Genomic DNA, 18445 nt, shown 5'->3' on the forward strand with positions numbered 1-18445 from the left:
CTGACAATTATTCCAGTATTGTCAAGCTGGCTTGGGAAGCCTGAGCTCTAATCGACATACTGCCCAAAAATGTTAACAGATAAAAGTATGATGAACTCTGAACTGATTTAAAGTTTGATTTTTCTCTCTCTTTTTAACCATTAAGAGTTTCTACGATGACACTTTTTGTGTGAGCTGAATTCCCTCTGTTGAGTATGTTTAAGTGGTGCAATATTTGCAAGATTGCGTCGACAAACTATACAGTGGCTTTTTCGACAAACTGGGTTTTTTTCAACATACTAAACATACTATGCTATTACTTTTTCGACTTTTTCATTTTCTTCTACATACTTTCCTATGCCTTTTTTCGACATAAAAAAACTATGAATTTGTCACTTTTTTCGCCATACAATACTGTGACTTTTTCCCGACTTATTTTTGCTTTTTAAAATTACCTTTTTTGTGCCGTTTTTCAACATGCTTTACTATGATGTTTGTTTTCACTTTTTTCAACAAACCATACTATGATTTGTTTTACTTTTTACGACATACTATATTGCGACTTTTTCCGGCATACTATACAATTACCTTTTTGTGGCTTTTTTGACAGACAATAGTATGACTATTTTGATTTTTTTAACATATACTATAACTAATTATCTCAAAGTCCAAGCAAACACACACACAGATCTGATTCAGGTGTGTTTTATCACACCCCAGCCCTCTGATTCTCTACATCTATTTATTTGCTAATGAAGGGGGGTGGGGGTTACAGTTTTACAGGAGGGGGGGCACATTTGTAAAATTAGTTCAAATTTGTTTGTGTGTGACTCAAATGTAAATCTTTGGTTCCTAGCAGCAACAAACTACATTGTTAATATTCACTTTTTTAAAATTCAGAGTTATACATGAATGCCAAAAAAACAATGTTTTTTAAACTCCACAGAAGACATTACAATATGCTAAGATTTATTTTGTGTCTTATTTTTTGACATGCTATACTATGTTTTTTTTTTACTTTATTTAACACAAAATACTATGACTTTTTGCAAATAAATTCGACATACTGAACTATAGAACAAAAACTCCCGCACACTGGCTTCTTCACTTGCATATAAATGTATTTTAGTCACGACGTTTCGGTGCATAGACCTTCATCGGGTTATTTCTCTCTTTTTTTGAAATACTGAACTATGACTTTTTCGACGAATTATACAAAGTTTTTCATGACTTTTTTCAACATACTATACCATGACTTATTTTATGACTATTTTGATTGTTTTTGGCAAACTTGTTTTAATTGAAATAGTATACATTTTATGACTTTTCTTCGACATACTATGACCTTTTTTCGACATGCTATGCAATACTTTTTTAAATACTTTATTTTTAGCAACAAACAAACAAATTATAATATTACTTTTTTATGACTTTTTTGGAAAGCTATACCTTGCTTTAATTGGAAAGCTATACCTTGCTTTAATTGAAATAGTATACTTTTTTCAACATACTATACCATGAACCTTTTATGTATTTTTTTTGGACATACTATACTATGACTTTTTTGGCAAACTATACAGTAATTTAATTGAAATAGTTTACTTTCACATTTTATGACTTTTTAAAATATTCTATACTATGACTTGTTCATGATTTTTTTGAAAATACTATGCTAGGACTTTTTTGGACCTTTTTTTGGCAACCTACACTGTGATTTTATTGAAATGGTATTATTTAATTTACTTTCTATAATACAATAATATAAAAAAATGTGGACATACTATACTATGACCTTCTTTGTGAAATTCTTTGATGTACTACACCATGAGTTTTTCCGACTTTTTTTTACATACTATAATATGACATACTTGGACATACTGTACTTTATATTTTTTAACAGTTTTTAGGACATACTTTCAGATACTTTTAGACAGACTTTTCAGACAGACTTTTATAGACAAACTATAATGTGACTTTTTTTCTACATACTATAGTATGAGTTTTTCATGACTTCACTGACATGCTTTACAATGTCTTTTTATGATTTTTTAACATACTATACTATGACCTTTTAGTGACTTTTTTCAACATACTATCCAATGAGTTTTTTAAGACTTTTTTGAGAATACTATACTATGAATTTTTTGGCAAATTATACTGTGATTTAATTGAAATAGTATACTTTCGCTTTTTAAGACTTTTTTTCGACATATTATACCATGACAGTTTGTTAACTTTTTTCGACACGCTTTACTATGCCCCGTTTACACTTTTTTCGACATGCTTTACTATGCCTTGTTTACACTTTTTTTTGACATGGTATACTATGACCTTTTTCTGACATACTATTCTGACTTTTTTCACTTTTTTAACAAACTGTTATGACTTTTTTTAGACCTGATAAACCATGACTTTTATGATTGTTTTAAATACTCTACTATGCCTTTTTTAAACTTTTTGACATACTATAACTTTTTTTAACATGATATACTATTACTGTTTTTAGCTTTTTTTGACATACTATACTATGCCTTGTTTACACTTTTTACTACTAACTATATTATGACCCTTTTCGACAAACCATACTATGTCTTTTTTCACTTTTTCTGACACACTATACTATGACCCTATTTTTTATACTTTTTACGAAATAATATACTATGACTTTTTTCACTATTTTGAAACACTATAGTATTTTCCACATTCCTTCTATAGTAGGACTTTTTTTCACTTCTTTGAATTTTGTATACTAAGATTTTTTTCGACATATTGTAGTATGAATTCTTTGACGGACTAAAGTATGAGTATTTTATTATTTTTTTCAACATTCTATAGTACGACTTCTTTTGACATACTATACCATGACTTATTTTCACTTTTTTCCACATACTATACTATGACTAGTTTTTGACGTACTACAACCTTTTTCAACTTTTTTTGACACACTATGCTATGACTTTTGTCGACATATCATATTATGACTTTTTTTATACTTTTAGACGGGGTATACTGTTACTTTTTTTCACTTTTTTCTTTCACACTTTAATACGACTTATTTTCACTTTTACTGACATACCATACTATTACTTTATTCACTTTTTCTGTTATATAATACCATGACTTTCCTAAACACTTTTTCAACATAATATAATATGATTTTTTTTAAGTTTTTTAACATACTATGACACGTACTGTGACACACTATACTAGGACTTTTTCGTTTTAATTGACATACTTTCCTATCACTTTTTTTCGACACACTATACTATGACTCTTTCAAACATCCGATTTTAGGGGTACCAAAATGTATCAAGTACAACTCTTCCATACCGCCACAACCACCCCACATACAATTGTAAACACAAGAATATTCATTCTGTGCTAACATACATTTTAACTATATGCTGCCTTATAAAAGTGCATGTTGTTACCATTCATATTTGACATTATATTCTGTTTTTAGTCTTTTATCAAAATTAGGTCCTCTTCCTTTGGTGTCACCGAGCATTTGACATGCATATGCTGTCCACTGTTGCCAAATAATTTTCAGAGAAAATTGCTACAGGCAGATAGTTTTGTTGCTAAATTACATTGTGATGCCATTATGTGTCATTATACTCTACCATTATGAGACTGGGCCCCTTTGCCACCACAGGCGTGTTAAAACACAGAAACACATTCTCTATGTACCTGTGTGAGTCACTTCAAAGACAAATTTGCATCCATTTTCAAGAGACAATAAACTCTCTCTGATTCTCTCTGTGGATGATCACATCTCTTTGTGGTTGTGTTTGTGTGTCTTTGTGGTGTGCTGCTCTTATATCCACAGAGTCAAAGAGGACTTGACATTTCCTTCAGTTTATTAACCTGAGTGTGGACATGGACACAACTTTAGAAAATGAATAGCAACACATTTAGTACAAAGATGCACAGCAATACGTATAGTAGTAGTTTAGGTACACAATTCAGCACTGCATAAAAAGTACATTAAAAACATGTCAGAAACATTTGCTTATCAGAACATGAACAGCATCATATAAATATACATTCGATACATATGCATATCAGAAACTCCTCTTCTGCTTCCAATCAATAAAACTCTGACAGTAACACCCTTCTCTGACACTTCTTTCTTTGCCATGTGATATTTCCTTCCCTTTTTAACAGATTCTCATTAAAATATTTACAAAATCTGATAAATACATAATTTGAAAAAACAAACATGCATTGGTGATCAACAGCATCAGTTTGTAAACAATGCGTAAATATTGGCAACATGCAGGATAAACGGAAGTCATAAGAAATACAAGGATTTTGCAGAAGCTAGCAAAATGGCCCCATATTTAACAGCCTAATGAGTTCACACAGTATCCCACATCTATCCTGTTTTAGTGCTACAGCTGCCACTCTGGCCTCATCCTCCTCTGATTCTGTCCGCTTGAATCAAACAAGCATAGTGGAGCATTAAAACTCGCCCTTTAGACAACTAGCTATCAAAACTTCAAAATGAAAACCTCCCCCTGATGACCGAGCAGAGGGAAGAAATAGTGCTCTGTTCAGGCTCAGTCTGTGATTCTGTCACACGTTAGCAGAAAAGCAAACAGCCGTCGTCTGATCCACTACCTGAAAAGGATCCATAAGACAATGGGAGGGAACTTAACCACTGAAAAGGGACTCTACACCAAGAAGTTGTATGTATCACATGGTATCGATCACAACACGCACATGCAAAAAGCAAAGAAAAACTACATCCTGATAAATCACGATATTTTTCAATTTCTCTTACAAAAAGGCCAGAGTTTTACCTGCATATTCATAAATATCCATATCATTTGGAGACACCTGCCATCACTATAGACATGCAAGGTCTTTTAAACTTTTCTGTGTGCTGGAAAGCTTTAAGAAACAGAGAATATCGCTTCTAATGGATTCAAACTGGATACTGACCAAACATTCTTTATCCTGTAACAACCTTGCAAATATAGTGACAGGCATGTCTTCAATGTTTGATTTTTTTTGTCCACAACTCTTTTTTTGTTCACAGCCAATGTACACAATTTCATTCTGTATCGTCTGCCGTTAATAGGAAGAGAAGTTTTGTTGAGCTATTGTACAGAGCGTGGTCTCTCGTGTTTGGGGCATCTCACTTCGGTGCTGTGTTGGTGGGCGGTAGATTCCGCTGTTTAAAGTACTGGGTGACCTGCTGAGGCAGTTCGGCTAGGACTGACTTGGCGAGGGTCTCCTTGGGTGCCTGCAGGGGAAAAAGAGCAAGAGAGCACATTCAATTCTACAAAAACTAATACACAAAAAGTACTGGTGTTTGTGGTCTATTTTGGTTCTGCTTTGAGTGACTTTTCTTGAATATGCCTGGTATTTGCACGTCCAGTGCATCAGTGCTTGCTGATGGTTGCGTGGTGTATACTGCAGTAGTGTAGTTTATGGACACACCTTTATGCATTGGCAAATTATTGACCCCATCTTGTCCTGATTTGTGTTAAAAAAAAAAATTCAACACAGCTCATCATCTCGATTCCTGTCCGTCTCAGCTTCATTTCTTCCTCTCCATTATGTCTGTTGCTGTCTCTCACCCTCCCAATAATCAACTGGAACGAAGCCAGCAAACACTTTGGTCCCCCCATTACAGGGAAAGTCAGCTCGCCCACCATCCGCCCACACACATACACGCACACATAAAATATATACTAAAATTAACAAAAATGCAAAGTGAGTCCTCTTGTGCACAGACTACCAAGTGCACATACTTATAACCAATATGCGTATCTACAGCACACATGTTTAGACACTCACAATAAACCTTTTTTAAATGAGCTGTATGCTCATAAACACAAAGGCTCACAGTGTCTCTGTTGAGTCTGAGATAACCAGGCAGCTCTCCTCATCTAGCAGACCCTGCATGTGTGTAGTGTGGGAGCAGTTACAATCTGAGTTGCAACAGGCTGCCATTTGGTAACACATTCACACTCAGACAGCATGACATCGTGTCATTAGGTAAAGCCTCACCGCAGAACTAAGATGGAGTCAAAGTGACACTGCAATTCACATCAGCAAGTCAAAACATTAGCTGAAGTGAAATCTTGGCAGATGGTGACTGAAAGACATCAAACTTCGCTGAGAGCTGTTTGGTTGTTAAATGTTTTTGATGATAACCAGAAACTTTTGTCCATGTTAATAGACAACTGTTCCAACACTTCCACTGAGATCACACCAAAGATGTAAAGTAACAAGGTCCATTTGCTCAAGTATTTTACCATACGATCGGATCCTACAACACAACACCAAATTGTCTGCCAAAGTTATGTCAGTATGGTTATTTCAGAGAATTCTTCATATTTTGTTCTGTCTGAGCTCTTCTCACTGGTTTGAAGCAGACTATTACTAGAAGAAAAAAATATCACTATTTAATAACACTTGAATGTGAATCTGGTGGGGTTGTTTGCTTACGTGGCTAGGCAATTAGCAATCAAATCTGATCAAACCACACCCACATAGCACTGATGAAACAAAGAATAAACGAATGAATTATCTAATTCCCATATAAGATTTGAGGATAGCATAAACAATTTAAGACAACAGACTGGACTTTTGTTTTGTGTCTGTATATGTACAGTACCAGTCAAACATTTGGACACACCTTCTCATTCAATGGTTTTTCTTTATTTTTATTTTTTTCTACATTGTAGATTGATATTGAAGACATCCAAACTATGAAGGAACACATATGGAATTATGTGGTAAACAAACAAATGCTCAACAAACCAGAAAATGTTTTATATTTTAGATTCTTCAAAGTAGTTGAATGAGAAGGTGTGTCCAAACTTTTGACTGGTACTGTATATGACTATACAGTATATGTGCATTAATGTTTTTGTTAAACAAGACTTTTCTACACAGCACAGTGCAAAAAGTCTTAAAACATTTCAATTTATGTACAGCATTTGGAAGGCAAAGACTTGACCAACTAGAAACAATTAAAATTCTGAATTTTTCTGTCACAGTGAACGTCAACCATGACTTGCAGCCATTCTATTTCTTTTTTTTTGCTTTTAAGTGCTTGGAGGTTCCATGTCATCCTGCTGCCTTTCAGAGACCAGTACTCACATTTCGGAAATCTCTAAAAGGGACAAACTGCACAATGTCGCGGACAGCCTCCTCTCCTGTGTTGGACCTTAAAACGCTGGCGTCTCCATCTAAGAACTCCATGGCAGCAAAGTCTGCGTTACCCACACCGATGATGATGATGGACATGGGTAGCTTAGACGCCTGTACGATGGCGTGACGCGTCTCGTCCATATCGCTGATGACACCGTCTGTTATAATGAGGAGAGTGAAGTACTGCTGCAAAGGGGAAGAGGGATGGTGGAAGGGAGGATATGGAGAGAGAAATGAGGGAGAAAAAACACAAAGGGAAATAAGAAATACCCTTAATGTGATGTCACTGCTAAAATCTTGAATCTCCTCTAAAGTCACTTGAAGAGGAATCTGCATGAAGAAAATAGACTGGGACAATAAGTTGCAATCACTATGATTATTCTGTCAATAAGGGAAGCAGAGTGACATAGTGTTGTGGAGGCGGAGAAGGAGGGCTCGGTCAAAGAATGAGACAAAGGAGAAATGACAAAAAATATGCAATAGAGGACATTTCAGAGACTGTTAGGAGTGAAAGTGAAGAAGAGACAGAAAGTATTCAAGAAGTAGAGCAAACTTGACGACACTGCATGAGGGACAGAGAAAAATATATAAAACCAGAATGAAAGCTTTTCTGCATTACATTTATTTGGGTTCCATTCATATAATATAAGCACACCATCTGCTCTTGGAAAAAAAATGATGGAAGGAAAAAATGAATCGACAGATGAACAAGGGGAAGAGATGAAAAAGAAAGGAAGAACAAATAGCGAATAATTTGCAGTGAAACAGAATGGGAAGGGATTAGGCTTCAGCATAACACTGAAATATTCTGAAATATTCTGAAGCATGTTGTAATCCAAACGTGTTGAAATTTATTATTGGATGACTTTTTTTGTAAAATGTAACCACAAAAGGAAAAACCTGAATAAATGTGTGGCACATCATAAATGCATAAAGGGCATACGTAAGTTTGAGTCTTTATAAACTGAAAAAATTGTTTCATTGACATTTCTGTAGATGGACTGTGCACACTCTTTTCAGTCTTATTTACAAAAAACAAACCTACACAAATGATAAATAAAGCACTTTCAAGAGACCATAATGAAATACACTTAGATAAATACATACATAAATGCCCGCATAAGATCGAAAGATCGTTTTTAGGAAGCAACTATTATTATTTTTATTGCATTCAGACATTAACTCGACTCAGTCTGCAGAGTATTATTATTAAAAGTGGCACGTGTCCAAATGGCACCAAATTCGACAGTGCACTTCTCATCAATACACCCGCCAATGTGAAGTAGATCATATTCTTGAGATATGCTAAGGGCATACTGACACACAGACATACAGAGATTCCTTGCATTATAGTAAGATTGTTTAACATGCATTCATTTTATATTTTTGTCCACTTTTGGGCAGCAAAAAGCTTTAAACACATATTTGAAATAGCATAATTTTAAAGTTGTTTTTAGCAAACACTCTTCCTATTATGTATCCAATCGAGTTGTGTGTCTGGACTGCTGAAAAATGCAAGTCCAATATTCAATCTCTGTTTAGCTCTGTTTTGGTGTCCAACGACTCCTGAGATAAATATCTGTCTCTTTAGCAGGTAAATGCTTCAGTGTGTTTATCAGCTAGTCTGTAACTCTGTATGTGGCATTTGGTGTTGGGCAGGGAGCATGCAGAGGGTTTATCAGAGCTTTTTCGATGAAAACAACTGCCTGCTGGAAACAGGGTTGAGTGAACCAAATTGTAAAGTCAGAGACCGTGAAACTAAAACACAGAGCTGAAAAAAGGTCTAGCAGTATTCTTAAAAGCGTTGCTTCAATATAATATCAGGCATATGAAGCAAATAAGGTCTGGATTTTTTAAGAAAGCAAAATAAACCCAGTGCTGAAATACTGTTGCCAGAGATATTAACACAGCATTAGAGGTGAGGAGGTTAACAACATCTCTGCCTCAGAAATATGTACAAGAAAATCAGCAGCCAGCTAGTCTGGATCGAAAGATGAAATTTGCTAATTTTATGGAAACTGTACATTGTTCATACAGTATATTAACCAAAATAATCCAAAAATTCACAGAAACACACAGCTGTTGTGGAGGATAATTGTGATCATTGGACATGAAAGATTTTTGGGAGGTTTAAACTAGTTATTTAGATATTTAAAAAAAATGAATGAAAAAGATATCTTGACTGTGAAGCAAAAATAATCAAACATACATCTAACATTATTAATGACAAACCCATCGACCAAAATTCAACAAAGCTGTAAAATATAATTGTAATGCTTATGATACAGTTTTCTTTTCCATCTTACTGCTCATACAGACAGAAACACAAACAGACAGAAAGGACTAGGACTACAAGAGGCCCAACATCATTTCATGCCAATCCTTCATTACCGGTATCAAACCTGAGACACACAAGGTATCTCTCTCTCTCCTACACACACACATACACACACATTTTTCCACTTCTAATGATATTTAATGAGCATTAATGTAATGGTGGCATAAAGTGGGTTACATTCAATGCAACAGTGAAAAAAACAGGGGAAACCATTTTTTCCCCCAACACCAGGGGCCTGAAGTGAGTGGGTTAGCCAGCTGTCTACCAGTAAAGACACAGAGCGTGATTAAGTCCTGCCCACACTGGAGGGGAAAACAATGAATCGCTCTCCATTCACTTAGCATTGTGTGAAGGGGTCTCCTTGTAGCTTTTGTATTCTAGCAAACGGCTGCTGTGTGGTTGGATGCACTACCAACAGGGAAAAGAACCCAAAGAAGCTTTTAAGTTTTTATACTAATTATAATGTCCCGTACACCTCTAGAGCCGCCAAGTGTGAAAAAAATAAAAGAACCTTAAATCTTAATCTAATCAACAACACAAACTGCCACATAAGGTGGAGGTTGGTCGAGGCATGAGTGGGATCATAAGAGTAATGTTGGGTCATGATCTCCATCAACCTTCATGAATATGATATGAGATTACTGGCCACACAATTGTGAATGAGCCAATTGTTGTCACGCATATTCATATTGATCAGCCAATCAAAGCACGACTTCACGGAAATAATCTTATCCATATTTTCAGCAAGAGACACCTCTTGTTCTAATGAATTGACCATTTAAAGCAAATGGTTATAAAGTTAGATTTTTAAGGAAACAGTCTCTGTTGTTTGAGGGAGCTTTCAAAAAGCCAGCCGTTGTTGAACTTGAACTAGTTTTGCATTCTTGTTCTCAAATAAGGTAGATCATATTGGATCATATGCAGGCACACACACATGCACAAAGAGCGTGCATCGGTTCTGCCTACTAGAATGACAATCGTTATCCTATGATAAGAACAACAAACATGAAGACACATGCTGACATTAATCGGAACAAAATCACACTTTTACATTACACACACAAACACACACACACACACATATATATACACACAGGGAGGGCTCTGAAGCCTGTCTCTTTAATGTGCTAACAGCAGCGCTCATTAGAGAATCATTATCACACAGACAGACAGGGTCGCTCACACACTGGGACACGCACAAACTGCACTGGCCTGCAGCCTGTGTGTGAGTGTGTCCGTAACGGGAGTGTGTTGGTACACGATTACAAAGTCTGCCATTGCAGGTTCTCTCATTATCTGAGAAACAGGAAGATCGAGGCAGAGAAGCAGCCGATTTGTGCAGCCTACCTACCCACCCATTTACCCCCCACACACACACACACACACACACACACACACACACACACACACACACACACACACACACACACACACACACACACACACACACACACACACACATATACACACTTGTCTTACCACCACCCAAGTCGGTGGTCCACACACACTCCTGCTGTGGCTGTCACATCTCACTGTGTGTCACTCCTTCCTATGTTCCACCCCTGTTTGAACTCACTGTAATATAAAACAAGAAAAGGGCCTGCAATCATTTCCTTACAGAAACAAAAGGATTTGGCACACAACACACAGACGAGTACAATCCTTTGTGTTTTTCCCATGTATTTGTTCTCCACAGGGTGACAGGATACAATTAGGGACAAAAAGCACCGTGGGAGCATAATGATACCCAGCCACTGCACTCTCTTCAGATTAAGGCAAGATACGTGCCACTGGATTCAGTACATACAAGAGGGCAACATGTACCATTTGCTGAAAGTTTGGAGATCCGAAGCTCCTGCCAGTGTCAAACATCTGTGCATTTTTTGTATGAAAAAACCCCAGTGGGAACATAGTTTTGAGATTCACAAGTAATGTAACCCAAGTCTTGCTGCCCAACAGATGTCAGCAACATAATGTGAGACCGCTGTTTGTGCCCAAACCTAACTTGTTTAAGCTGCAGTGTTGTCACGCAGTCCTGAAACATTAAAGTAAATTAAAAGGGACTGAACCATGGACGGGCACAAGCTTCATCCAGCTGCACGGCATGCTATTTATTAAGGTATTGATGCTTTTATTACAGAACGACTACTTCTGTCTGGGTTGGGAGTGAGTCACTGCCCCAAGCGAGGGAGTTCAAGTATCTCGGGATCTCATTCACGAGTGAGGGTAAAATGGAGTGGGAGATGGACAGGCGGTTCGGTGCAGCGTCAGCAGTGATGCGGGTGTTGTACCGGACCGTTTTGGTGAAGAAGGAGCTGAGCCGTAAGGCAAAGCTCTCGATTTACCAGTCCATCTACGTTCCAACTCTCACCTATGGTCATGAGCTTTGGGTAGTGACCGAAAGAATGAGATCGCGAATACAAGCGGCCGAAATGAGCTTCCTTCGTAGGGTGGCTGGGCTCAGCCTTAGAGATAGGGTGAGGAGCTCAGACATCCGGAGGGAGCTCGGAGTAGAGCCGCTGCTCCTTCGCGTCGAAAGGGGCCAGCTGAGGTGGCTCGAGCATCTGATCAGGATGCCTCCTGGACCCCTCCCTTTAGAGGTTTTCCAGGCACGTCCAACTGGTAAGAGGCCCCGGGGTAGACCCAGAACACGCTGAAGAGATTATATATCTCGTCTGGCCTGGGAACGCCTCGGGGTTCCCCAGGAGGAGCTGGAAAGTGTTGCTGGGGAGAAGGACGTCTGGAGGACCCTCCTTAGCTTGCTGCCCCCGCGACCCGGCCCCGGATAAGCGGAGGAAATGGATGGATGGATGGATCTATTTTGAATTGCCAGCTCTGAATAAGAAACATGCAAACGGAAATAAAATAGATAAACTAGCTTGACTTGATTCTGCTGTTGCATCAGTGGGACTTACTGGTATGGACTTAAACTAGTCTCAAAGTGGTCACAAATGTGTATTAGTAGTTGCCCATGAATTTAAATAAATGTTTTTGATAAGCTACTGCTAGGAGTTGGACTTCTGTTATTTTGCTGGGAATACAGCCAATCCAGGCTGGTTGAACTGGGAGAGAATAGCACATTATCCTAGATGTGATGCTAACGGCGCTACAAACTAGACAGGCCTATCTTGACATGCCATTGCAGGGTAAACACAGGTGTCATTATTTACATTAATTAAGGTTTAATGTAGGTGGGCCAGGGCCCTGGTATTGTGAATGCTGGTTCACTGACTGTGCCACACTAAATAGAACAAGGCCATAATTCATTTTATCAATTACAGCTGTGTTTACCCTGCTACGACCTGTCAAAATGGCTGCTGTGTGAAGGGCCTTTTGCTCATTTGAGACTTAATTTCAATGAGAACACATGCATAGGCACAGTACCTTAATGAGACGATCACAGCCTGAGGAATACTGTATGACATCTTACCAAGAAATGCTACAAAAATAGTAAACCTTCTTGGGTGTGAGACAGAGCCTTAGGCTTGTTCTCAATTTGGATTTTATGTGTAAAAGCCTTAGATACATAATCCAATGGCCCACCACATTGAAGCATATTATGCTGAAATCCAGTGGGTTTGACTAAAACTACACTCAGATCAACCAAGCTGAACAGTGATTTGCTCTTCTTATTTAAAAAAGGCCTTCTGAAGATAAGCGATGGCAGGTGTACCACCAATTTTATTTGTGATGTATAAAGCTGTAAATATGAATCACACCAATGCAAAAGGACGACAGTATAGTTGAATGGCTACAAAAGTGAAAGTATATCTGAAAAGAAGCTAGTAGCTACAGATTGCTTTTTAAGAATCAAAACAAGTCTTCTTTAGTTATAACTGCAGGTCGTCAAAAACAAGACAAAGCCACACACATCAGATCTGCAGTAAAATCACTCTGCGCTGGCTTGGCCATTGATTTTCACAGGGAGACATTCCCACTGATCTCTGTGCTCAAAGTTCAAATAATTTCAATTGGTTGTGGCTGACCTTTCTAAACACAACCAATGAGATAACAACTGCAAATGTTGTTGTTGCCTAGAAACTGTGAATAGTTTACATGCATACTTTTCAGAGACATATTATATCTGGTCTTTCCCCTGCAAGAATTTCATATCATGTGAAGGGAGCTTGAGCAGATGAAAATGCTACCATGCTGATGCAGGTATAATGTTAACTATGTTCTTCATCTTAGTTTAGCATGTTACCACGCTAACATTTTCATGGCAATCCATCAAGTAGTTGTTGAGATAAATTAAGTGATTAATTAGCGGACAAATTGATGGACATTGTCCTCCGTAGAGCCACACCACTAGCATAAAAGAATCACACAGATGAGAGGTTGGAGATGAGAGGAGGAAAACTACAGATCAAGTGACAAAAAAATAGAGAAAATTAGATGGAGGATGCTCTTCTATCGCGCTGTTTAGCCCGAAAATGTGTGAATTGCCTGGTCAGTTTCTCAGCTGAAAAGAGGTGTGATATAGAAGAAGAGAGGACAGAAGTTGTCACTCAAGTCTGTCACCCTCCTCCTTTGCACTCTGGTCAACATGACAGGACTCAGAACCAACAGATGCACACACTCCTTTCTCCGGTCAGCCAACACAGTAGATAAATTATGAGGAGTACAAACTGCCCAGACAGGAACTCATTGCTCACTACTGCGTCTCTACTATTGGTGAGTAAATAATACCATTAGGTGCCATGTTTGTGTTGAATTATCAATAGAATGATAATGATAACCAATACGATCAAACCTCAAAGGTAAAAGTAGGATTTTACAGTAGCTCAGAGTTCATAACACAGAAATACCGAAATCTACACAACAAACAGCCATAGAGAGCAGGGGTGAAGGAACAAAAGAAAATATCACAGGACAGAATACTTTAAGGTAAATGCTTGGTTGCAGTGAGAGTACATGATAGAAATCTAAAGGTACAGCTGAGAACAAAGTATCAGAGGACGAACGAGAGGACATAAGTGGAGGGAACAGGTAAAGCTGTAATAGTTGTTTGATAGCATTTTGAAGGGGAGAGAATCCTGTGAAGATGAAATGAAAGAATGTAGTGGAGCATTATACAATCTGTTAGCTGTCAAATCATTGTTCACCAAGGAGAGGAGCAGTAGTCTGTGAGCAACAAGAGCAGGAGGTAAACTATAACTTTGAAGAGAAATGAAGAATTTGAGATACTGTAATGAAATGTGTAAAGAATTTGATGAATCCTACTATTTATCAACAGTCAGAACCTGTACTGCATTTATGTGCGCAGTTAAAAGTTGCATTAATTAATATATTGGTGTCAATGGAATCAGGTAGCTGCTACTCTCTAAAGTAAGCAAATACAGCTTTAATTTAATTAAAAAGCCCCAAGACTTAGTTAGAAATTATTACAAAACAGTAAGGCAACACAGAATTAGAGCAGCTATTAATAGATCAGTTGTTGACTAATGAATTAATCGGCAACTATTTTGATTATTGATTAATTGGTTTGACAAAGAAGAGTCAGAGTCAGAATTCTCTGATTTCAATTTCTTAAATGCAAATAATTTCTGGTTTCTTAGCTCCTTTATAACCGGAAACTGAATATCTTTGAGTTGCGGAGAAAACCATACATTTGAGGACGTCATTGGGAAAGACTGAAAAATACTTTTAATAGACCAAACAAATAATCAATCAAATGAGAGAAATATCAAAAGATTAATCGACCAATGAAAATAATCAATGGTTGCAGCCCTACACAGTATCACACCATTTACCTTCACTTTAGTTTATAACCACACAAAATCAAGTTCACTGTCACAGTAAATAACTAACCACATGCAAGAAGAAAATTCATGGGATCATGAATTACAAATAATCCTTTGGGGCCAAATGTCATGGCATTCAGCACAGCAGTTTTTGAGACAATTCATAATAAAAATAAAAAGGTCAACTTCCTTTGAAGTTGTTAGAGGAAAAGTCACCAAAATAATCAGGATTCATCCTCTTGGGAACATGCATGTATCCAAAAAATTCCAATGTAATTTATCAAGATGGATAACATCTAATATTTCAGACATACCAATCTAAAGACAGACCTTACCCTTTGCTGCTAGTGGGTCTTCAAACTATAAAAAAATAAATAAACCCAAACTTTTAAATCCAACAAACAAAACAGTATTATTAAAAAATTCAACTGAAAGAGCCGAAAGATATGACAGCAATTGTGCCTGCTCCAACTCAAGGAGGGTTAGGGGATGGTACAGGACAGGAACCAGAAAGACACCTTGGTCCTGAAATAAGTTAACCTTTAAGATACAGACTAAAGGCTCCCAGGGACATAACTGAAACTACTATGGCTGATTTCTTGATCTGCACTTTTAACAGTTTAGTCTACACCATCTAATCCACAGCAACTTTAACTTCAACTTTATTATCATCCCAAAGAAATATACAAAAATAGATATACCTATCAAAAAGCAGCAGAACAAACCAAAGAGCCAAATAAGAAGCTAAATGGAAAGTGGAAAAGTGACATTCCCATGAGCATAAACACAGCTCAACCTTTTGCAACCATGCAATAATAACTTGTGCATGAACTATAGGCAGGATTGGCATGAGATTTCACCAGACGATGAAGCTTGTTAAATGAATCAATTATATCCTAAATTTCCTTAAGAAACCTATGGCTGACATCACAGATGCTACATATATATTTTTAGCAGTCTATGTCTGGATCGTGTGTATGTGGACCATTATGTGCAGGTGTGGCTGGCTGAGTTTAGGCATGGATGGAATTGTAGTGGTTTCTGGTTGTACTGGAAACTGTAATATAGCAAGCATATATGTAAATGTTTTACACAATGTATTATCACCTTGTGTCTCATGATTCTTGTTTGCATTGTACAGGTTTGACTGAAGAATAATAAGAATATGGAAAGGCAGATAAATAAGTAAGTTGTTGCCACCTACCGCTGCTCTCTCTTGTTGAAGTGCCTGGGCAGCAAAACGTGCAACATGGCTGATTATTGGAGCAAAGTTTGTTGGGCCGTAGAAACGGATGTGAGGGAGACTGGCGGAGTAGGCCTGGGCAATACCCTCCACACCTACACAGAGAAAACGACAAAAATTATTTAAAGTTCAACAAACCTTAAATTAAAAAAATAGATAAGTGAGAAGTGATGATGGCAGAAGAGAGACCTCACTGTCAAGGAGGAAGAGAGGTTTGTGATGGAGGTGCGGGGGGATACATATGGAAAAAAGGTCTTTGTCATATCTCCCAATTTAAGTGAGACATTTTCTGCTGAGGGCGGCAGCTAATGAGAATCATTGTTTCTCATCAGCACTGCTATTTTTGACTCTAATCAGCTTAAACAACCAGACAATTGAATGAGTGAATGAGTTAATTGGCCTCCTGATTCAGTCACCTGCATTTTTTTTTTCTCTCTTTTTTCTAGAGAACTGGGACGTCAACATTGCAGCTGAAACACAGGTTCCAGGTTCATGTTTATTTCTTGACTTAAAAGTTGTGTTCTCTTCATTTATATCTCAATATAATACCAAAAACATATAATATATTCCAAAATATGGTATAGCAAACGATTATTTTTGTGCTAAAATATAATGCTAATCCCTTGGTAGGGTAGTAGCATATTACACTTTGTATAAAATGGTTTTATATGGCAGTTATAGCAGCACTTTGAGAGTGCAGTTCTCCAAATCAGGTTTTATTTTATGGCCCGGAGTTTTTAATTTCAGAGTGCACTGGAGGCTGAATTGACCTTTCCAAGAAAAGACGAGTTGTAATGCTCTATTATGTAGTTTGTAGAGGAGCAGTTCTCCAGCTAACCTTAAAAAGAAAGGGCGTTTGCATTTGTCAATTAACACATTTGCATGTTTCAAATGCTAATGTTGCGTTAACTGATGCACCATATGAAAAAGGAGTGCCTACTTTGGGGTCCTTTAAAACAAGGTGCATTTTAGCAGATATAGGTGAGAAAATGTTAATTACAGGGGTGAATTTGCTAAGTTCGCCACATTAGTGAGCATGCTCATTCGCTAGACCACTAAACAAAAGGTACAGCTCACGCTGATGGGAATGTCATTACTTATGCAGGTATTTGGTCATAATCAAAAGTACTGGAAAACCTAAAATACAGACCAGATGGATTGTGTTAGATGAAATGACATGACTCACTAAATTGAGTACTATTTATCTTGATTAAAGCATAGAGCAATATGTGTCCCATATTTAAATAACAATCCATCCAGTAGTTGTTGGGACATTTACATTTTACTCAAAAAATACAGAACCAACAGTGGTGTTTTGTGTCTTAAAAATTAACATATGGCTAAGTCTGCTGACACATGCTGCTGCCACATGATCTGGAGATGGCATGTTGTTTTTTTTGTTATTGCTGGGTGTGATGTTTTTGCTCTTTCTCTGTAGTGGTTTTTTTTTTTTCACGAAGTCACAATTGCATTGCAACCTTATATCTGAATGTTTATAAAGAAATTGGGACTATATTCTGCTATCCATTTAATTTCAATGTAATTATGTCTCAGTCTCTCAAACTGTGCTGGCAACCTTGTTGCTGTTGCAACACTCGTGTAGTCATATTTTAATATGGGCCTGACAGGATATTTTTAGACAAATAAGACAATGTTTTACATCTTCATAGGGAAAGAACAGCTTAGTAGCTCCTCTCTGTTAATGCAGCTTGCTCGGAGAAGATGTAGCTCCGGGCCACAAATAAGCCAACAAACTATAAGTCTAGATAAGGAAGAGTCTTATCAGCATGTTCTAATATAAATGGAATAGAGTTGAAAACAGAAAACAAGTCAGTCTGTTAGGAAGGAATCCAGAGCAGGCAGAGGTTCAGATGGTTCTTGTTAACAGAATAGTCAAGTTTGTATGCAACAATATCACATACAATACAGCCCAATTTTCTATAAAGACAGATATATAGAATACGGCAGGTA

The 18445-nt window shown here is 37.3% G+C and overlaps 1 protein-coding gene across 1 annotated transcript in view; it reads right to left on the bottom strand.

The window, feature by feature from the left end:
* Positions 1 to 5122: 5122 nt before the first annotated feature.
* Positions 5123 to 18445, bottom strand: part of cpne2 (copine II) — a 40262-nt gene continuing 26939 nt past the window's right edge. Inside the window, exons 13-15 of the mRNA XM_054619399.1 lie at positions 16436 to 16569; positions 7099 to 7335; positions 5123 to 5230 (exon numbers count right to left, since the gene is read on the bottom strand). Of these exons, the coding sequence (XP_054475374.1) occupies positions 5123 to 5230; positions 7099 to 7335; positions 16436 to 16569 (479 nt within the window). The remainder of the gene's footprint in view (positions 5231 to 7098; positions 7336 to 16435; positions 16570 to 18445) is intronic.

The sequence above is a fragment of the Anoplopoma fimbria genome, chromosome 19 (genome assembly GCF_027596085.1).
Source record: "Anoplopoma fimbria isolate UVic2021 breed Golden Eagle Sablefish chromosome 19, Afim_UVic_2022, whole genome shotgun sequence".
In the NCBI taxonomy this organism is placed as follows: domain Eukaryota; kingdom Metazoa; phylum Chordata; class Actinopteri; order Perciformes; family Anoplopomatidae; genus Anoplopoma; species Anoplopoma fimbria.